Raw genomic sequence first — 23,919 nt, 5'->3', positions numbered from 1 at the left:
CATTATAACCCAATTGGTTGCTAATTGAAGCTTTGATGGAATCATGCACTCTCCATAAAAAAATAGAACATTTTTCAGCGTTAGCTTTAAGACCAGTGGTTGCACTAAACTCCTTTAGACATTGATGAAGTTTTTGCATAGTATATAAGTCTCCTTTGCCTGATAGCAATAAATCATCAGCAAAAATGAGATGAGTAATCTTGAGTTTATCACACTTCAGATGGAATTTGAACTGCCTATCATGTTTCAACAAATCCAAACTTCTTAACATGTATTCCATGCCTAGAATAAAAAGATAAGGAGAGAGTGGATCTCCTTGCCTAAGACCTCTTTCTCCTTTGAAATAACCATGTAAAGAGCCATTGAGGGAAATAGAGCATTTTGGGGATGATATGCAAGTCATTATCCAATCAACCATCACACTAGGAAAGCCCAGACTCTTTAGCATATGATTCAAAAAGTTCCAACTGGTTGTATCAAAAGTTTTTTTAATATCTATATTCAGCATGATTCTAGGGGATATATGTTTCCTATTATAGCATTTGATCAGTTTATGTGCCAACAGAATGTTGCTTGTTATCTGTCTTCCTTCCACAAAAGCACTTTGTACATTATTGACAAGGAACCCCAAGACTGATTTAAGTCTATTAGCCAAAAAAATTGATATGAATTTTTAGAGGAAATTGCAGCATGAAATAGGCCTAAAATCAGCAGGAGTTCTGGGACATTTTTGTAGGATCTGAAATAGATACACTAGAACACTAGAAGAGGGGTGAATAGTATTCTTTTAAAATATATGCAAAGTAGATTATAAATTGCAAAGAAAAATGGCAATCTCAGAAATTCACAATCACAAACACAAAGTTTTATACTGGTTCTACCAACCCGGTGTACATCCAGTCCCCAAGCAAATCCCGCTTGAGATTTCCACTATGATTTTGAAACCTTACAAATTCAAAAGCAAACCTGACCAATTTGCAAGACCATGCAAATTGCAACACCAATTGACAAGACCATGCCAATTGCCACCCAATCTCTAAACCAAGAGATCAACCCTCTCAAACCCGAGAGAAATCCTTTTTGAAGCAAGAACACAATTGATCCTATAAGCCTTGAATGTGTAGTGAAGTGCTGCAGTGGCTTAGGATTCTTTTAACTCTCTGAATATTGTCTATACAATCTCTAAGAATGATTGAAACCAAGGCAATATCAGAAACTCTCTTTTTCTAAACACTTAGCATGAAAATCTGGAAAATTAGAGAGTGAATATGCACAAAATGTTTGATCTTGTAAGTGTAAAACTTGGTTGTTGTTTTCTGATGTTTAAACCTATTTATAGCCTCTGAAATGACATAATTTTAAACCCAATTAACGTCCACAAAACGGCTATAAACAGTCACTTATTTAAAACCTGAACTCTGAAAAAACTGTATCTGTAGTCGACTACAAGTCATAGTAGTCGACTACACTGAGTCTAAACAGACTCTGTAAAGTCAGAAAATTGATCAGTAGTCGACTACAAGGCATATTAGTCGACTACACTGTAAACTCAGATTCTGGAATTTTTCTGTTTAGTATTTTGACTATAACTTTCTCATCCGATATCGGAATGAGGTGATTTAAGATTTGTTGGAAAGCTCTTGAAGAGACCTACAACTTTGGTCTTTTGAGTTTTTCCAGATTCTAATTTCTAAGGGGTGTAAATGAAATGTTTTAAGACTCACTTAATATCTATAAACTCTAATGGCTAACATAGGGGATTTCTATTGTTAACCAACACACTAAGCATGTGTTAGTGTGTTCTAACACTATGTGTGTGCATGTGTGTGAGTGATCAAGGCTTGTACAAATTTCTAAGCAAAGAAAATATAAAATTACATTTTGACAATAAAGTATATCTTCTTCTTTGCTTCATTTTGCCTTGAACTCATCTATGTCTTGAGTATCTCTTTGAATATAATTGTTGATATAGCTCTGATACTGCAAAACAAATGTTAGCACATAATACACACAACATATAATATTTGTTATCATCAAAACAAACTAATCTTGGGGTCAAGATTCCTAACATTCTCCCCCTTTTTGATGATGACAAATATATGTTATTAAGATATAAAAATTTTAATCCCCCTGCATGAAATCATTAAATAAAATCTTTTACTCCCCCTGCATCAAAGCATTAGTAAAAAATTTAAAATTAAAATTTTCTATATAACTCCCCCTTTGTCATTAGCAAAAAGAAATAAACATAATTCTAATTAAAAATTTCTTTTCTTGGGTACCTTAATAAAAATATCAAGCACTTTGGTACCCTTTTATATTATATCATTAGGATTAGCCCTTAGGAATCCAAATCCACTTGGAATTTGGTTTCCATTTGTTAACATAAGTGTAATTCTTTGAATTGCAAACTTCATAAATATAAGATGAAATATAATAATTCCTATCATGAATATTCAAATTCTTAGGAATCCATATATACTTATTTTGTTTAGCATGAATATTCTTATTATTATTCTTCAAAACATAATCATTCTTTATAAAATACTTAGGAACAAATCCAATGCCAAAATGATTGTTTGAAGATTTTTGAAATGAGAGCAAATTATTCAAATTCTCTTTACTTTTATTGAATTTACTAACATTCAAACATATATCATCATATTTTAATTTAATAGAAGAAATATCTTTATCTAAAACATTAATGCGGATTTTTAAATCATTGCATTCTGATTTTAGATAAACATTCTCATTAGTCAAAATATGATTTTCTTTAAGCAATGATTTATTTTCCTCTTTCAATTCAATTACTTGAGAATTAGAAATAGTAGAAGAATTAAAATCAGAAATTTCTTCAAGTAATCTTTTATTTTCACCTTTAAGAAAATTATGTGAAGCCTTTAATCTCAAAAATGTTTCATATAATTCATTGAAAGCATCTAATAATTCTTCATTATTGCATACCTCATCTTCTTGTGCCATGAAGCACATGTGAGTGGATTCCTCTTTTTGTTCTTTCATTTTGAATAACTCAAACCTGTGCACAAGAACAGATATTTTAGATTCTTTAACTTTATTTGTACCTTCATGAGTTACCTCAAGTGTATGCCAAATATCGTATGCAGATGTGGCCGTTGACACCCTATTGAACTCATTCTTGTCAAGTGCACAAAATAATGCATTCATTGCTTTTGAATCCAAATTTGCATTATTTCTTTGAGAAGTAGTCCATTCTGCAAAAGGAGTTGTTGGCTTCTCATATTTTGTTTCCACGACGTTCCAAAGTTCGTAGCCAATTGATTGAAGGTAAATCTTCATTCGGCACTTCCAATAGTTGTAGTTCGTGCCATCGAATAGAGGTGGTCGCTGTGTGGGATATCCCTCTTTGAATTGTGATGTATTTGTTGATGCCATCTTTCACCTTGCTCTGATACCAAATGTAGGATCTGAAATAGATACACTAGAACACTAGAAGAGGGGTGAATAGTATTCTTTCAAAATATATGCAAAGTAGATTATAAATTACAAAGAAAAATGGCAATCTCAGAAATTCACAATCACAAACACAAAGTTTTATACTGGTTCCACCAACCCGGTGTACATCCAGTCCCCAAGCAAATCCCGCTTGAGATTTCCACTATGATTTTGAAACCTTACAAAATCAAAAGCAAACCTGACCAATTTGCAAGACCATGCAAATTGCAACACCAATTGACAAGACCATGCCAATTGCCACCCAATCTCTAAACCAAGAGATCAACCCTCTCAAACCCGAGAGAAATCCTTTTTGAAGCAAGAACACAATTGATCCTATAAGCCTTGAATGTGTAGTGAAGTGCTGCAGTGGCTTAGGATTCTTTTAACTCTCTGAATATTGTCTATACAATCTCTAAGAATGATTGAAACCAAGGCAATATCAGAAACTCTCTTTTTCTAAACACTTAGCATGAAAATCTGGAAAATTAGAGAGTGAATATGCACAAAATGTTTGATCTTGCAAGTGTAAAACTTGGTTGTTGTTTTCTGATGTTTAAACCTATTTATAGCCTCTGAAATGACATAATTTTAAACCCAATTAACGTCCACAAAACGGCTATAAACAGTCACTTATTTTAAACCTGAAATCTGGAAAAACTGCATCTGTAGTCGACTACAAGTCATAGTAGTCGACTACACTGAGTCTAAACAGACTCTGTGAAGTCAGAAAATTGCTCAGTAGTCAACTACAAGGCATAGTAGTCGACTACACTGTAAACTCAGATTCTGGAATTTTTCTGTTTAGTATTTTGACTATAACTTTCTCATCCGATATCGGAATGAGGTGATTTAAGATTTGTTGGAAAGCTCTTGAAGAGACCTACAACTTTGGTCTTTTGAGGTTTTCCAGATTCTAATTTCTAAGAGGTGTAAATAAAATGTTTTAAGACTCACTTAATATCTATAAACTCTAATGGCTAACATAGGGGATTTCTATTGTTAACCAACACACTAAGTATGTGTTAGTGTGTTCTAACACTATGTGTGTGCATGTGTGTGAGTGATCAAGGCTTGTACAAATTTTTAAGCAAAGAAAATATAAAATTACATTTTGACAATAAAGTATATCTTCTTCTTTGCTTCATTTTGCCTTGAACTCATCTATGTCTTGAGTATCTCTTTGAATATAATTGTTGATATAGCTCTGATACTGCAAAACAAATGTTAGCACATAATACACACAACATATAATATTTGTTATCATCAAAACAAACTAATCTTGGGGTCAAGATTCCTAACAATTTTATCTTTGGAATGAGAGTAATAGAAGTTGAATTGATAGCCCCCAGAAACTTCTCTGATTTGAAAAATTACTCTATAGCTTGAGTAACTTCATCCCTAATGACACTCCAAGCTGATTTAAAGAAGGAAACATTGTATCCGTATAGCCCTGAAGCTTTGTTTTCAGACATAGAAAAAACAGCCTTTTTAATTTCATCATTGGTAATAGGAGAAGAAATAGCTCTAGCATGAGTATCACTCAAACAAGGACCATAATGAATGATGTTGTTATCAGGTATTGTGGTAGTAAATGGCAGTCCCCATTAGGCTTTTGAAAAAAGAAATCAGTTCATTAACAATACCTTCACCATCTGTTATTCTTTGCCCCAAGGAATTATAAAGAGCCATCACTCTATTGTGGTGTCTGTTTGACTTTATCACAGAGTGGAAGAAATTTGTGCATCTATCTCCTTTAACACTGCAAACTATTCTTGCTTTTTACTGGAAGAATGATAACTCACAATCCAGCAGCTTATTGTATACAGAGATACAATCTTTTTCATGTTTAATGAATTTTGGGTTGAGATGTGCATTTTGAAGATTGTTTTGAGCTTCCTCCAGATCATGTCTAGCTCTTTGAACCTGTTCACTAATATTTTTAAAACTTTTCTTGTTTAAATCTTTCAAAGAACGCATGAGTTACTTGAGTTTGGTATATACAGAAAACATCTTGCAGCCTTCAATCTTTGTTTGCCAGTGTGTTGAAGCTGTTGGTAAGAAGCTTTCATGGCTTGTCCGCATTTTAAAATTTTTGAAAGGTTTTTTCCCTTGAACAATATCCTCATTGATTGAGATCAGGGCCTGAGAGTGATCAGAACAGTTTGGAAGTAAATATTTAGCCTTACTTAAATTGTACTGTTGGATCCATGAATCATTGACCAAAGCTCTATCCAATCTACTCCAAATCATTGATATAGGATCCTGTTTGTTATTCCAAGTGTAGAAGCATCCAATTGTTTTCAAGTGTGTGAGTAGGCAATTACTAATAAAGTTATTGAAATCATTTGTATCAGCATCTGAAAGATTTGCACCACCTAGTTTTTCTTCATTACTTGTAATTGTGTTGAAGTCTCCACTTAGCAACCAATGAGTATTTCCAACAAATTGGTGGATATCATTAAGATTTGCCCACAATTCTTTCCTAGCTTCCAACTGACCGAAACCATATATTGAGGAAATAATACAATCTAAGTTCCCATCAAAAAAAATTTACTGTTCATGTTATATGTTGATCAGAGCTACTAACAGTCTGAACATTCATAATATTAGGGTCCTATAATAACATGATTCTAGTTTTCCCATACCTCCTCAAATTAAATATCCATTTCCAATTATTAGTAATCTTCTTAACAATTATTGATAGCATATTCTCCTTTAGTTTTGTCTCAAGTAGAGCTAAAAAAAGATAAGTGATACTGAAGCATATGTTGCTTTACCATGTGTTGCTTTGAGGACTTATTCAACCCTCTCACATTCCAAAAAGATAGATTCATGTTTAGAACAATCCTCCTCTATCAATTGTAGATGAGTCAATATCTAAGCAACTTAGACGTGAGAAAGAGTTAGTAGGAATAGAAGCCTTTTTCTTACTTCTTTGTATGTCAATCCAAGAGCTATTAGTAAGAGGGGCTTGATATACACCAATTTTAACTGTTGAGCATGCACAACATGCACAAGTCTTTGTTCAACTACGTCATTGTTTTTTTAGTGCTTTGAAGATTTGATCCCATTCTTTTTGTTTGCATTCTTTCATTCACATTTTTTCAACATTCACCATACTCCTTTGAGGTAGGTTAACTTCAAATTCCTGTGTTACCTTTTGTAAAGATAACTGGACATTCTCATTTTGTTTAGGAAACTAACTAGCAATACCCTTCTCTCCAGCATCCTTATGTTGCAATGTAACATTTTCAGGTGTGACATGCATAGAAACATGCACAAACAACTGGGGAGAATTACTGCAGCTTTCAATGTTGCACTTTTCACTTGGCATCACATTAGTATGCAGAATTCCCTCAGAGCTTTTATAGCCAACACCAGAATTTTCCCCCTGTTGGCTTACATCAATTCTTTCATTTCCAGCATTACCAGTATTTTGTTTTGGGATCCATTTCTGAACTCTAGACTGTATTTTGCAAAATGTTGAGTCATGTCCCACTATTTTACAAAATTCACACTATCTGGACTTAAATTCATAATTCACCCTCTAAGTGAAATGAGAATTATTAGGCCCCTGAATTGAAATATAATCAGGAAGAGGGGAAGGCATTGTGACTTCAACAAGGACCCTAGCATAAGCAAGTCTTTGTCTACTTGCAGTGAGTTTATCAGTGGAAATTGGTCTTCCTATAACACTTGCAATTTTACTAATGGCCTTGGCATTCCATAGGTTAAGCTTTAGTCCAGGTAATTGAATCCACATAGGATATATACATTCTTTTATTCTATCAATATCCATATCAATAGACCAAGTCTTTAAAAGTAAAGGTCTAGAGCCAAAAAACCACGGACCATTTCCAAGAATATCACACATTTCTTTTTTATTTTTGAATTTGAACAGAAATATACCTTCCTTGAGGATACTAACTTCTGGAATTGCCAAAGGAGCCCAAACTTTCTGTATAAATGTTTCCACAGCTTTGTATCTTACATTAAGCCTCATAACTTGGCCAATAAGGGAGAATTACCAAAAAGATACTCCCTCATTCCATTCTTCCTCTTCAAATGTCATTGTATCCTTTGTTGCAGGTGGCATATAATCCAAGTCAAATCTATTCTCTAGTTTTCTGTTGTCAACAAAAATACTAGCCTAGTTTTCTTAACAATATTGACAGGATCTAAAATAGGTTTATTTACAGGCCCTATTAGTGGAAAATATGCTTTCTCTTTGTTAGATTTACTTGTGTTTGAACTATTTTGAATAGTTAAAACATCAGGAACAGAAATTTTCTCAACAGACTCTAATGGAACAGTAGCCGTATCAACACCAGATACAAGAAACACAGGATCTGAGCTTGAATTTCTTACCGAATTTGAAGAATGCAGTAATAACGGAGAATCAGGCAAAATATCTACCGATTCAACTTCATCAGCCGAAGAAACTCCACCTGAGCTCCCAGCACCACTATAAGAACTGAGATGGCGAGATTGCTTACCGATCATCTGTGGAGTAACTTGAGTGTGACGAGAATCCATAAAATTAAGAATCTCCATCATCGATTTCTTCTTCTTCTCACCTCTTGGCCCCGTTGACCCCATCACATTGAAATCAAAATCTTCATCATCTTCAACAAAATTTGTATTAGAAAGATCATCGGAACCTAGCAACCTTGAGTTTGAAGCTCTCAATCCTATATTTAAGATTTTTTTTTCTTACTTTTCTTCTTCTTTTTTTCCATTGAGATCTAAGCGGAGGCGTAAGTTAGCAGCTCTGAAATCGTTTGCTAAAAAGCGCCATTTAGACCGCTCCTCAGCAAACTATAATTAAACTGTAATTATCTAATTTAACTTTTCCTAAACTCACATTTTTATAAGGAGTATGATATGTATGATGATATGATATGATTTTAGAAGAATAGCATTTAATTGTTCTTAGAAGCACATGTATAACATATATACTTGTCTATTCAGGGTGACTACATTTCAAACTCTGATGATGCTGGGGATTGAGAAAACAAATCCAGCCATTGCATCTGCCATGCCTAATATTGCCCCAGGCATAATATTTATTATTTCAGCTTCACTCAGGTCAGTTAACTTGTCTTTAGTAATGTAATTCAAAGTTTATTGACAATACAAAATTGTTACAAATTAAGATGAATTAGGATTAATTATACATACCCAAACGTTCCTTAGAATACCACTCCGATAATGAAATGGGGAATTTTCTATCAAATGTAAAAATTTATACATATATTAAGACAATATTAAACATTATTCCTTCGTTCATCAATTGTACATGTTATATAAATTTTTCCTTCATGCTTTCTACCTTTTGTTTCTCTCTTTTCATAGAATATCTCCTTTTTTTCTAAGTTTCCATAAAGATAGATACTTTCTAGGTTAAAACTTCAAAAAATTTCTTGCTATTATATTAGCTATGAAATATTCAAGGTGTTATAACTATCAAATGATCTAAATAGTATTGAAGAAAAAAGTTGCCCTAGATTACTTCATCTTGTAGCATTACCATTTAGAATGGTACTACTTTGTATTACTGTTAAGAAATGTGTAAGGTCTTTCCTTGAAAATTGTCAAAATAAATTATGAGTCATCTTCAATTCGACCCCACTTTTTTGTTTAGGATAATACAAAATAGTATAGTATTTATAGTACATTTAACATTACTCTTACCATTTTATTCTTTGTCCTTATCTTTCTCTTTCTTAACGGAGATAGACCTAAAACAGTGTGTGTGATATTATAGCATAGTTTAACTAATTTTGACATGTTGCGTGTCAAATAATATTGGTTGTACTATAATTAATCTAATTATTTTGCACTAGAAGACACAAGGACATTTTTTTTCAAAAAATTCAGCAAGGACATAGATTTCTTCCTCTTAATCTAATTATTTTGCAATCAAAATATTCAAGTCCTGTAGTAACCAAATAATATAAATAGTATGAGTCTCGCAATTCATTGAACTAACATGCTCTCTTAGAAATTTTTTATAGTTGTCTTGTAGGTTTGAGAAAGTTGATATAGGTTGCCAATATAGTAGGGCCAAGATCATGGGGACTGTACTCTGTTTAAGTGGGGCTGTAGTCATGAGCTACCTACAAAGTCCAAAGGACTCAGTTAAGGATCAAACTCAAGTATCACTTGCGAATATTGAGCCCTTGAAAGATGAAGCCAACAATGACTGGATCATTGGTTGTTTCTATCTTCTTGCAGCAGTTCTTGTGGTTTCGTGCAGCACTGTGTTGCAGGTTACATCTTATTCATAACATTTGATATTAATATAGTTTTCATATAGAACATTTTTTATTATTTTGAAAATGTTTTACTTATAGTTCCGTGAAATACTCCAGGCTGTTACAATGGTTCATTTTCCAGCACCTTTATCCTTATGTTCTGTTACCTCACTGTTGGGTACAATTTTTACTGTATTCCTACAAATTGTCACAGAAGGAAAGGTGAATCCTGGTTCCACTACGATCAACCTGCAAAGCATAATTACCATCATGATATTGGTATGAAATTATTTAGAACATGGGTTAGTTAGTAGTTTTCTTTTTGTATTTAATTGCAGATACACCCTTCGTATAACAGGGGATTAGTCATCTACTTTTCTAAACTTTTCATTAGGACATAGAACCTCTGAAGTCAAATGGATTTATCTCACTATCATTTCTGTTACTATACATAAGAGATATATGTTGAGAACGACATAAATATGAGTCATTCTACTATACACCGGAATATAACAGAATTCATCAATAGTATATAAATATAACATGATACGCATGTGACATGTACATGTAACAGAGAGATAACTCTATTTAAATGATAGAGAGTTTAGGTGTTAATAAAAAAAGAGGCAGTAAGTGGCTAACTTGCAACGCAGCATGTCCATCCATAATAATTTTATGACATTGGCTGATTACTGCTTATTATTTGCTAGGGGTGGAAATGAACCAAATAATTAACAAATAGTTCGATAATTGTTCGAATAACTATTCGATCATATTCGATTCGGTAGTTCATTTACCACTAAACAAATATTTTTTAGTATTCAAGTTTACTAACGAATAGAATTTAACCAGATGTATATTCGATTCGTTTGTCTATTAAATATTTGTTTAAAATTTAATCACAGCTTATTATTTGTATTATTGCACATATGATGTTATATTTTTAGCCCACTTATCATTCCTACTTAAGTTTTATATATTGATTTTAAGACTTAAATAATCTTAAATTTGTTTTCTAATTAAAATCATGATTTAAATATATATATACATCATATATTATAAAGGAATAATTTTTTTTTATGAATTTTAATACTATTTGCAAATCAAATTCTTTAGCGGAATAAATGTACATTGATATTTGATAAGTATTCGTGAATATTCATGAATATTTATCAAATACCAAATATTCGAGTTCGAATTCGAATTCGATAATTGCAAACAAATACAAATACGAAGACTTTAGTATTCGATTCGATTCGATCCTTTACCACCCCTATTATTTGCAATGTACAGGGTGGAATGGTGATCGCTCTGTGTGTTTCATTCCAAACATGGGCAGTTAAGAAGAAGGGGCCTGTTCTTGTATCTATGTTTAGTCCTGTACAAACTGTTTTCTCAACAATTCTTTCTGCCATGTTCTTGAGCCAAGATATCAAGACAGGAAGGTAAATACTCTATAAAATGGATCAAAATTAGGCTGGTTTCTAGTTCTTAATGACAGATTATGTTACAATACACGTGCGCAGATGATTAGCTTTTAGGTAAACATAGTGGCAGTTTAGCCTTTTACAAATAAGAACTTTAGAACCTTGAGTTCTCAATCAGCCCAAACGGTTAATTTTTACCTCGAACATCTGATTTAGACTATCTCCTCAAGGGGAAAAAAGATCTAAAATAGACTAAAACCAAGCAAAAGAATTCATTATATAATTAAAGAAGTTCTTACTCATCTCTTCTAGGAGATTTAAGTGCCTTTCATAAAATATCTTTATTGTGATTGACTCTGTAAGCAATAAAATAAAACTATTTAACTTGAGAAACTTATATGCCAAGTTAGCAGGAATGTTGCGTCATGTTTTCTGGGCTTTACATGGTTTTATGGGCTAAGAAGAAGGAAGGACTTGTCATCCCTAATCTTGATGATGACTTGGCACAAACAAGTGATGACGTTGAGAAACCTCTCCTAAACTCTTCCAAGAGTTCGTCACAAGTGTAATTTCGTGTACAAGAAATAGTTATTAGTGAAAGTAATTGTCAAAGTTATATTTATGCCTCTTTCCATTTCCTTATATGTGGTCGTGTTTTGCTACCGAAATGGGGCAAGCAAATCATCATTTATTTTTCTTTTATTATTATTATTATTATTGGAAACGAGGAAATTGGTTAGGGGACTCCTAAGTCCAAGGAGCCCTCACACCATCTCAAGAAAGTTTAACCCTTTAAAGAAAATTTGTGGGAATTGAGGTCTGTAGACTATCTAAAAATCACTACAGATAGTCAATCCCCATCAAACACTGATGATAGAAGTTACAATCCGATGACTTTCAGAAGGTTATAATTTGAAGACTTTCACGTAGATCGATGAAGGTTACAATCTGACGACCTTCACAACAACTGATGAAAGCTCTGATCAACAGCCTTCACAATCAACATCGAGAGTTACAATCTGACGACTCTCACATATCAAAGAGCTAAAGCAGAGATTACAAAACGACGATCTTTGCAACGCTCTGACAGAAAGAGACTACAAATCGACGGTCTCTTCAAACCAATACGTGGAAGTCCTCCCCGCGAACCAGCATCAAGACGCACCATGTTCATAGCCACGAACGCAGCTCAAGCGCAGCCTCCAAATGCCAACGCAGCTTCCAGCCGTTGCGTCCGAGCTTTCAGACACTGCGTTTGAATGCAGAATTCACACCAGAATGCGGATTTTGCGTTTGACCAGTTCAAACACGAGCTGAACAGTTTCAAAACCGTTTTCCACGATCTGAGGGGATCACAACTCCACTCAGGAGTGATTTAAGGGGGCGGTTACATCCCATTAGCCCCACTTAGGAGCGAATTAAGAATGTGGTTACACCCTTAATCCCCTATAAATAACTGAAAATCAATTCAGTTTAGGGATTTAGTCTGTTGGAATTTCTTGGCAGCAACAGAAGAGATCCTGGGGCTGGCTTTTGGATCCTTCTCCTTGGCAGCAAAGAAGAGATCTTTGACTTGTCTAACCAATTACGGTTAAGATCAATCAACTCATCAAGAGTTCTAAAACTTTCTTTGCAAGTTCTCCACAATGTCAAATCGTGAGGAGAAGACCACGTTCCAGTGAATCAAGACGTTCGGATCGTCAACGGAGAGCAAACTCGACACGAGCATTCGAGGGAGGCACTCCATCGCCACCGTGAAGAACCCAGAATTAAACAAAGGGGAGAATCCAGATCATTCTCTTCTCTTTTGTAATCGGAATCCAAATTGTAATCGATTTTGAGAGAATACAAATCAATTTTTTTCTTTCATTTCTTTTACATCGAATTTTTCCACAAACAAAAGATGGCAACTCTGCTGGGGAAGAGCTTCTCTGACGAAGAAGTGGTGGTGCAATCCGATGTTCATCTCACTGGAATGACTGTTGAAACTCTCGTTGTAGAGTTTGATCAAGCCAAGTACGAGGAAGCCCTCTCCTCCGGATCCCTTAGCCCTAAGGTTATGCGCAAGATCCACAAAGTCTCCAAAGAGACTAAAGGTCTAACTGCTCCAATTGTAGCCAAATCACCCAAGGATGCCCTCCCTTTTGATCAAGACTGCTTGAACAGCCTCTCCTTTGAAGGAGTGGACTCGGCTTCTGCTAAACTTGTTCAACGAGTTGAAAGTTCTATACCCACGTCTTCACAGCGGGTATTGGGTCATAAAAGGCTCATTGTAGCGACGAGTTCCATCAACGCTAGCAACCTCGCTGCAAAAGCCTTGAAAAAGGCCAAGAAGAACGTCGCTCGACGAAGGAGGAGATCCCTACGACGAGCACATCTCCGTGAATGTCAATCTTCAAGACAACACAAGCTTCGTGTTTGTGAGCCTAAACGCGACCAGGTGCTCTACGAACGCAAGCCTCGTGTCTATGAGCCAAAACATAGGCTCTGTGTGAATAAGACTGAATGCAGCCATCAGTGGTGCATTATACAGTCAAAACGCAGCCTTCAGGAGTGCGTTCCATTAACTAAACGCAACTCTCAGGCATGCGTTTCAGAACCAAAAAGTAGATCTTAGGACTGTGTTTTACCAGCAACACCTGGAGCTCAGGCATGCGTTCGGGTGGCGAAATTCAGTACCGAACCTGGTGTATACCGTGGAGCTTTGGGACGCTGCCTCGAACCCCACCGGGGGGTATTCCATCCCCCCCTGGACCCCCTGGCCAGGGGCGCGCTGCCCCCTGGGCCCCCGGCTCGCTGACCGGGCAGCGAGACCCCCGAATACTCTGCGTAGCGCGATTAGATCGAGGGGCGGATATAAGAAGTCTTTGGATTTAAGGCATCTCAACCAGATCCATGTTCACCAAGAGCTAGTCCTGTCCAATCATGGACTGGGGGTTCCAACTCAAACCTCACAATCAGTGAGTAATTCTTCTCGAGTCTTTACAACAGATTTGAAAAAGTTCATACTCGAGAGAAAGACCGATGCAACAAGTCATTCGTTCATTCCAATGTGAACGACGGATTCCTACGGTCCTCTCGGGATGTCAATGCTGCTCATATGCGGCCAAACTGTTGGTGTTCGACCAATTTACGAATATTGCTTTGCCCAACCAACGACGACGTTCTCACAGGAAGAAGTCTCTAAAGACCGAATATCATGGGGTCACTATCAATGTGATCGGCAGAGGGAAAGCCTTAGTTCCTAATTCCGATGAGTCGGAGAACGATCAGTCCCCTGGCTTGAAAGACTTCCTAAATAGGTCCGATGGAGTTTATCAACGTACTCGGACTCAAACAGGAGCCATTCCCTCTATCAACTATCGGCAGTTAGCCAGAGGAACCAATTCTGATGATGAACACTCAGCCATTGCAGAGTCCCAATCATCAAGCTTTTTTGTTGAACATGAGAGCTCCGCCTATATGACGGGTAATCACGAAGACCTGGTAAGGAGAATTGCTGAGCAGGAGGTCATGCTCAAATCTCAGTAGGAGGCCATCAATGAACTCATGGCCCTGTTGACTCAACTCGTCGCAGACAAGACCAAATCTCAGAAGACAGATTTGCCACCTAGGCAAGAATCTTTCCGGAGAGAGAAAGTGTCTTCATCCCAACTTTACACAAGCAAAAGGAAGGGAAAAGTGATTGATGACACGACTTCTGACCAAGAAGCCCACAACCTGGAATCTTCTTCTGATGAAGGAAGAGAGACGGAGAACGAGTAGAATCTCCAGTCTGCCAAAATGGAAGAATTGGAAGCCCGCCTAATGCCATTACCAACAGAAGCGAGCTCCAATACGAGAGAATTGTCAGACCCTATCCTGCCGAATGGGATACAGCCCCTTATCCTCCAAAATTCGAAGTCCCGACGCTACAAACTTTTGACGGCACAGGATCACCAAATCAACATATCTATCATTTCAAATCACAGACTGGGAATGTGATATCAAACGACGTCATACTGGCTCGATTGTTCATTGGCACCCTCAAGGGAGTTGCCTTTGAATGGTTCAGGAAACTACCTGCGGGATGTATCCAAAAATGGGCGGATCTAGAGAGACTCTTCCTGTCGAGATTCTTTGAAGAGGATACAAAAGTCTCCATTCATACCCTTCTCGCCACAAAGCAGAAGAAGAGGGAGTCCGTCAAAGTCTTCGTCAAGAGGTTCCGAACCATGGCTCTTCGGTGTTCGTCAGGTATGACACAATCTACCTTAGTAGAGACCTGTCGGCATAACTTGCAGACCGACCTCCTATCCCGAATAGGAGTTACAGAATACCGTTCTTGGAGACAACTAATCTCTCAAGTCGAACAAGCTCAAAAGATTATTATCAGGATCAAAGCTGAAGAACAAAGTAGGCAGGATCAACCTGAGCAATCAGACCAAGCTCAATCTTCTCAGTCAGAAGGGGAAGATACTCCGGCCACTAAAGTCAATCCTCTTCAATAGGATGGCGGGTCCACCATAACTATCACATTAACAATTACCTCTGATAGTTCATTTCCTCCAAATTCCCCCACCAATCCTCTTCGATAGGATGGCGGGTCTACCAAAACTATCACGTTAACAATTACCTCTGATAGTCTATTTTCCTCCAAATTCCCCCACCAATCCTCTTCAATAGGATGGCGGGTCTATCAAAACTATCAAGTTAACAGTTATCTCTGATAGTCCATTCCTAACAAATTCCCCCACCAATCCTCTTCAATAGGATGGCGGGTCCACCAAAACTATCAAGTTAACAGTTACCTCTGATAGTCCATTCCTAACAAATTCTCCTGCCAGTCCTCTTCAATAGGATGGTGGGTCCACAAAAACTATCAAGTTAACAGTTACATCTGATAGTCCATTCCTAACAAATTCTCCTGCCAGTCCTCTTCAATAGGATGGCGGGTCCACAAAAACTATCATGTTAACAGTTACCTCTGATAGTCCATCAACTTGCCAATCTTCTTAAATAGGATGGCAGGTCCACAAAACTGTCATAGCTACTCCTGATAGTCAAACTCATCAGATAATGGCCTACCAGGTGATGTGCCTCTATTCCGACTTTATGGATAGTGCCCCCACTAGGTGATGTGCCTTGTCTACCTCTTTTTATTCTCCTGCTAAGTCCTAATCAAGACTGGGGGTTGGTTACTTGGAATCTACTGGATTAAGAGTAACGAATCTTTCACATCGTCAAGTTAACATTACACTTCTGACGATCATCACCCCCACGGAGTATGAAGTCAGTTTGCATCACTCCCAAGTTGTCACGTTAACAATACACCTCTGACAATCAACTTATCAATCCTCTTTAATAGGATAATAGGTCATCAAAATTGCTCAAATCGCAATGTTCCCCAGCAAGACACTAAGTCTTCAAAATCACAAGCATCAAAATTTATCGCTTTTGATGATAAACTCATTTAGCAAGTTTCCCCAGTGAGACGCTAATTCCTAAAATCTTGTGCAAGTCACAAGAACACATTCCTGTCATGTTAACAATATACCTCTGATAAGAATCCACTTATCAATCCTCGTTAATAGGATGATAAGTCCACAAAGTTGCTCTCATCGCAACACAACCCACTTATCAATCCTCGTCAATAGGATGATAAGTCCACAAAGTTGCTCTCATCGCAACACAAATTCCCGTCATGTTAACACTAAACCTCTGACAAAACCCACTTATCAATCCTCGTCAATAGGATGATAAGTCCACAAAGTTACTCCTATCGCAACACAAATCCTATCATGTTAATATCACACCTCTGACAACCCACTTATCAATCCTCTTCAATAGGATGATAAGTTCACAAAGTTGCTCTGATCGCAACACAAATCATGTCACGTTAACACTAAACCTCTGACAAATCAACTTATCAATCCTCATCAATAGGATGATAAGTCCACAAAGTTGCTCCGATCACAACATTCTCTTGTCACGTTAATAGAAAACACCTCTGACAATCCACTTATCAATCCTCATCAATAGGATGATAAGTCCACAAAGTTGCTCCAATCGCAACACATTCCCATCACGTTAACACTAAACCTCTGACAAAATCTACTTATCAATCCTCGTCAATAGGATGATAAGTCCACAAAGTTGCTCTCATCGCAACACAACCCACTTATCAATCCTCATCAATAGGATGATAAGTCCACAAAGTTACTCTCATCGTAACACAAATTCCCGTCATGTTAACACTAAACCTCTGACAAAACCCACTTATCAATCATCATCAATAGGATGATAAGTCCACAAAGTTGCTCCTATCGCAACACAAATCCTGTCACGTTAATATCACACCTCTGACAACCCACTTATCAATCATTTTCAATAGGATGATAAGTCCACAAAGTTGCTCCGATCGCAACACAAATCCTGTCACGTTAATATCACACCTCTGACAACCCACTTATCAATCCTCTTCAATAGGATGATAAGTCCACAAAGTTGCTCCGATCGTAACACAAATCCTGTCACGTTAACACTAAACCTCTGACAAATCAACTTATCAATCCTCATCAATAGGATGATAAGTCCACAAAGTTGCTCTCATCGCAACACGAATTTCTGTCATGTTAATATCACACCTCTGATAAAATCAACTTATCGACTCTCGTCAATAGAGCGATAGGTCCTCAAAGTTGCTCCGATCACAACACATTTCACTTATCGACTCTCGTCAACAGAGCGATAGGTCCTCAAAGTTGCTCCAATCGCAATACTTTCCACTTATCGACTCTCGTCAACGGAGCGATAGGTCCATAAAAAAATACTATTCGGTTAACATCACACCTCTAACAGTCAAACCACCCAGTGAACTTGTTAATCCTTTTTCAACAAGAATAGCAAGTTGTCATTATAAAATCCCCAGCGGATTAATTGTTTTCTAGAATTATCCTAGTGATAATAAAAAAATTCTGAATTTCACTCTAAGTGAAAATTCATGCCAAGTTAATATTACACCTCTGGCATTTCTAACTTTCTTTCAGTGTTTCAAGTAACACAGGAAGAAATAATGACAAAGTCCACGTATTCAACATCGTGGCAGGTTGTTATTAATAACACCGAAATCCATGCCTTACATGCATGGTGGACGTTATCTCGATCCCTAATTAGAGATAAGTCTACGCCTAACACGCGTTACTGGTTAGTCTTTTACCGTGAAAAGGACATCAAAATCCATGCTCACACGCATGGGGGACTTTATCTCGATCCCTAATTAGAGATAAGCCTACGCCTAACACGCGTTGCCGGTTAATCTTTTCCCATGAAAATGAAAAAGTCTATGTATTCAAAATCATAGCATCAAGTTTAAGAGGGTTCATTCTCTTAGCACAACGTTACATGTGGAACGGACTTAGATAATCCACATGCTAGCCCGACTCAAATGGTAGTCGGTAAAGGTTTATCAAATCCGTTGATGGCTGAGGGTTTGCTAAAAATCCTATGAATGTTTACGGGTCCATCGACTGAATGGAGGTCCTGCACGGTAAAACCCTTCAACCAAGATGCCTTCGAAGCACGTGTATAGAACAAATCCTTTACCACAAGGAATCAATATCTCCAAGATCAGAGTTGACATCCAAAGTATTCCGAAAATTCGTCCCAGTCAACCGCGAACTTTCAAAAACTTTGGAGGAGGTTCTGTAGGTTGTCTAAAAATTACTACAGATAGCCAATCCCCATCAAACACCGATGATAGAAGTTACAATCCGATGACTTTCAGAAGGTTATAATTTGAAGACTTTCATGTAGATCGATGAAGGTTACAATCTGACGACCTTCACAACAACTGATGAAAGCTCTGATCAACAGCCTTCACAATCAACATCGAGAGTTACAATCTGACGACTCTCACATATCAAAGAGCTAAAGCAGAGATTACAAAACGATGATATTTGCAATGCTCTGACAAAAAGAGACTACAAATCGACGGTCTCTTCAAACCAATACGTGGAAGTCCTCCTCGTGAACCAGCATCAAGACGCACCATGTTCATAGCCACGAACGCAGCTCAAGCGCAGCCTCCAAAGCTGCTAACGCAGCTTCTATCCACTGCCAAACGCAGCTCTTAAATCCTTCCAACGCAGCTTCTAACAAGCTGCCAACGCAGCTTCCATCCGCTGCCAAACGCAGCTTCCATCCGCTGCCAAACGCAGCTTCCAAGCCACCAAACACAGCTTCCAAGCCGCCAAACGCAGCTTCCAACAAGATGCCAACGCAGCTTCTAGCCGTTGCGTCCGAGCTTTCAGACACTGCGTTCAAGCTTTCAGACACTGCATTTGAATGCAGAATTCACACCAGAACGCGGATTTTGTGTTTGACTCGTTCAAACACGAGCTGAACAGTTTCAAAACCATTTCCCACGATCTGAGGGGATCACAACTCCACTCAGGAATGATTTAAGCGGGCGGTTACATCCCATTAACCCCACTTAGGAGCGAATTAAGGAGGTGGTTACACCCCTTAATCCCCTTGTTTGTGAAAAAATTTGCAGTAAAAGAAACGAAGGAAAATTGATTTGTATTCCTTTAATCTCAGTTACAATTGGATTTCCTGATTACAAAAGAGAAGAGAATGATCTGGATTCTCCCCTTTGTTTAAATCTGGGTTCTTCACGGTGGCGATGAGATGCCTCCCTCGAATGCTCGCGTCGAGTTTTCTTCTCGTTGACGATCCGACGTCTTGTTTCACTGGAATGTGGTCTTCTCCTCACGATTTGACGTTGTGGAGAACTTGCGTGGCAATTTTGAAACTCTGGACGAGTTGATAACTCTGAATGAGTTGGAAACTCTTGAAAAAGAGTTGATTTGAACCGAGAATCGGTTCTCAAGCCAAGGATGAAGAAGCTCTTGTTGCAGATCTCCCAAGCTCCAGAAATGCTCTAAGGATCCTGTTGACGAGCCAAGAAGTTCTAACAGACCGACCGAACCCTCGAACTGAATTGATTTTCAGTTATTTATAGGGGATTAAGGGGTGTAACCACCTCCTTAATTCGCTCCTAAGTGGGGCTAATGGGATGTAACCGTCCCTTAAATCACTCCTAAGTGGAGTTGTGATCCCCTCAGATCGTGGGAAACGGTTTTGAAACCGTTCAGCTCGTGTTTGAACGAGTCAAACACAGGCCCACGTTCTGGTAATGCCTAAAAGCTTGAACGCAGCATCTGGAAGCTCGGACGCAGCGTTTGGAAGCTCATTTGCAGTGATTTAAGAGCTGCGTTTGGCAGCGGATCTGAGCTGCGTTTACAACAATTTGGAAGCTGCGTTTGTATGATTTAAGAGCTGCGTTTAGCAACGGATCTGAGCTGTGTTTGGAGCTGGATATGACCTGCGTTTACAGCGTTTGAAGGCTGCGTTTACAGTGATTTGGAAGCTGCGTTGGTGGTCAAATCTGAGCTGCGTTTGGAGCTGGATGTGACCTGTGTTTACAGCGTTTGAAGGCTGCGTTTACAGCGATTTGGAAGCTGCGTTTGCAACTTTTGGAGCTGCATTTAAGCTGCGTTCATGGCTATCAACGCGGCGCATCTTGATGCTGGTACGCGGAGAGGACTTCCACGTCTTGATTTGAAGAGACCGTCGATTTGTAGTCTCTTTCTATCGAAGTTTTGTAAAGATCGTCATTTTGTAATCTTTACTTTAGCTCTTTGATATGCAAGAGTCGTCAGATTATAACTCACGATGTTGATTGTGAAGGCTGTTTGATTAGAGCTTCCATCAGTTGTCGTGAAGGTCGTCAGATTGTAACCTTTAGAGATCTACGTGAAAGTCTTCAAATTGTAGCCTTCTGGAAGTCGTCAGATTGTAACTTCCATCATCGGTGTTTGATGGGGATCAGCTATCTATTGTGATTTTTAGACAGCCTACAGAACCCCCTCCAAAGTTTTCGAAAGTTCGCGGTTGACTGGGACGAATTTTCGGAATACTTTGGATCTCAACTCTGATCTTGGAGCTGTTGATTCCTTGTTGTAAAGGATTTGTTCTCTGCACTTGCTTCGAAGGCATCATGGTTGAAGGGATTTGCCATGTAGGACCTGTGTGAAGGTATGCGCCATAATCCTGCTTCTGGAATGTGGGGGTGGACCCTGCATTTTGAACTTGAGATGCGGGTCTCACCCTTGCATGTTGAATTTGGAACACGGGTGTGACCTCGGCGTTCAGTTTTTGCATCGCGGGTCTGACCTCAACGTTTTGACTTAAGACATGGAAGTGACTTCCGTGTATTTTTTACTAAGTCTTTGAGACTTGTCTTTGGCTCATCTGTTTTAAGTCTCGGCTCACATCCATTAAGCTGATGGGCCTGCAAACGTGCATAGGATTTTTGGCAAACCCTCAGCCATCAACGGATTTGATAAGCCTTTACCGACTACCGTTTGAGTCGGGCTAGCATGTGGATTGTCTAAGTCCGTTCCACATGTAACGTTGTGCTAAGAGAATGAACCCTCTTAGACTTGATGCTATGATTTTGAATACATAGACTTTGTCATTTTCACGGGAAAAGACTAACCGGCAACGCGTGTTAGGCGTAGGCTTATCTCTAATTAGGGATCGAGATAAAGTCCCCCATGCGTAAAAGGCATGGATTTTGGTGCTACGATATTGAATACATAGACTTTGTCGTTATTTCTTCCTATGTTACTTGAAACACTGAAAGAAAGTTGGAAGCGCCAGAGGTGTAATATTAACTTGGCATGAATTTTCACTTAGAGTGAAATTCAGAAATTTTCTTTATTATCTAGAAAATAATTAATCCGTTGGGGATTTTATAATGACAACTTGGTATTCTTGTTGAAAAAGGATTAACAAGTTCATTGGGGGGTTTGACTGTTAGAGGTGTGATGTTAACCTAACAGTATTTTTATGGACCTATCGCTCCATTGACGAGAGTCGATAAGTGGAAAGTGTTGCGATCGGAGCAACTTTGAGGACCTATCGCTCTATTGACGAGAGTCGATAAGTTGATTTTGTCAGAGGTGTTTGATATTAACGTGACAAAAATTTATGTTGCGATGAGAGCAACTTTGTGGAGTTATCATCCTATTGACGAGGATTGATAAGTGGGTTTTGTCAGAGGTTTAGTGTTAACGTGACGGGATTTGTGTTGCGATCGGAGCAACTTTGTGGACTTATCATCCTATTGATGAGGATTGATAAGTGGGTTTTTGTCAGAGGTGTGATGTTAACGTGACAAGATTGTGTTGTGATTGGAGCAACTTTGTGGACTTATCATCCTATTGACGAGGATTGATAAGTGGGTTTTGTCAGAGGTTTAGTGTTAACGTGACGAAAGTTTGTGTTGCGGTCAGAGCAACTTTGTGGACTTATCATCCTATTGATGAGGATTGATAAGTGAATTGTCAGAGGTATGGTGTTAACATGACAAGAGAATGTTACGATCGGAGCAACTTTGTGGACTTATCATCCTATTGACGAGGATTGATAAGTGGGTTTTGTCAGAGGTGTGTTGTTAACATGACAAGATTGTGTTGCGATGGGAGCAACTTTGTGGGCTTATCATCCTATTGAAGAGGATTGATAAGAGGATTGTCAGAGGTTTGATGTTAACTTGACAGGAATGTGTTCTTGTGACTTGCACAAGATTTTGGGGACTAGCGTCTCGCTGGGGAGAATTGCTAAGTGAGTTTATCATCAGAAGCGATGAATTTTGATACTAAGATTTTGAAGACTTAGTATCTTGCTGGGGAAGATTGCGATTTGAGCAATTTTGAGGACCTATCATTAACGTGATAAATTAGGAGCGATGCAAGCTGCATTCATACTCTGTGGGGTGATGATCGTCAGAAGTGTAATGTTAACTTGACGATGTGAAAGATTCATTACTCTTAATCCAGTGGATTCCAAGTAACCAACCCCCAGTCTTGATTAAGACTTAGCAGGGGAATAAAAAGAAGTAGACAAGACACATCACCTAGTGAGGCACTATCCATGAAGTCGGAATAGAGGTATATCACCTGGTAGGCCATTATCTGATAAGTTTGACTATCAGAGGTAACTGTTAACGTGATAGTTTTGTGGACCCGCCATCCTACTTGAAGAGGATTGGTGGGGGAATTTGGAGGAAAAGGACTATCAGAGGTGATGGTTAACATGATAGTTTTGGTAGACCCGCCATCCTACTTGAAGAGGATTTGTGGGGGAATTTGGAGGAAAATGACTATCAGAGGTGACGGTTAACGTGATAGTTTTGGTGGACCCGTCATCCTACTTGAAGAGGATTGGTGGGGGAATTTGGAGGAAAAAGACTATCAGAGGTGACGGTTAACGTGATAGTTTTGGTGGACCCGCCATCCTATTGAGGAGGATTGGTGGGGGAATTTGGAGAAAATGGACTATCAGAGGTGATCATTAACGTGATAGTTTTAGTGGACCCGACATCCTATTGAAGAGGATTGGTAGGGGAATTTGGAAAAAGTAGACTATCAGAGGTAACTGTTAACGTGATAGTTTTGGTGGACCCGCCATCCTATTGAAGAGGATTGGTGGGGGAATTTGGAGAAACTAGACTATCAGAGGTAACTGTTAACATTATAGTTTTGATGGACCTACCATCCTATTGAAGAGGATTGGCAGATTGATGGACTATCAGAGGTAACTGTTAACTTAATAGATTTATGGACCTGTCATCCTATTGAGAAGAGAATTTTTTTGCCTGAATGCATGCCTGAGCTCCAGGTTTGGCTGGTGAAACACGGTCTTGAAGT

General features: G+C 38.1%; 1 protein-coding gene across 1 annotated transcript; it reads left to right on the top strand.

Annotated features, from left to right (window-relative positions):
- On the top strand, positions 8,447-11,820 carry LOC109825959 (WAT1-related protein At5g47470-like). The gene is made up of 5 exons (XM_020392884.1): positions 8,447-8,565; positions 9,506-9,749; positions 9,852-10,013; positions 11,028-11,179; positions 11,572-11,820. The coding sequence occupies exons 1-5, from the start codon at positions 8,471-8,473 to the stop codon at positions 11,699-11,701; spliced, it is 783 nt and encodes a 260-aa protein (XP_020248473.1). The 5' UTR covers positions 8,447-8,470; the 3' UTR covers positions 11,702-11,820.

Source organism: Asparagus officinalis, chromosome 10 (assembly GCF_001876935.1).
Source record: "Asparagus officinalis chromosome 10, Aspof.V1, whole genome shotgun sequence".
NCBI classification, from domain to species: Eukaryota; Viridiplantae; Streptophyta; class Magnoliopsida; order Asparagales; family Asparagaceae; genus Asparagus; species Asparagus officinalis.
Note: the sequence above shows the minus strand (reverse complement) of the source record. Positions and strands in the feature narration are given on the sequence as shown.

Bases quoted from the DNA above. Each gene is read 5' to 3' on its own strand.
- LOC109825959 (XM_020392884.1), top strand. From the start codon at position 8,471: ATGATGCTGGGGATTGAGAAAACAAATCCAGCCATTGCATCTGCCATG. The intron at 10,014-11,027 runs GTATGAAATTAT...TGCAATGTACAG, and splicing joins TAATTACCATCATGATATTG to GGTGGAATGGTGATCGCTCT. The intron at 11,180-11,571 runs GTAAATACTCTA...ATGCCAAGTTAG, and splicing joins CAAGATATCAAGACAGGAAG to CAGGAATGTTGCGTCATGTT.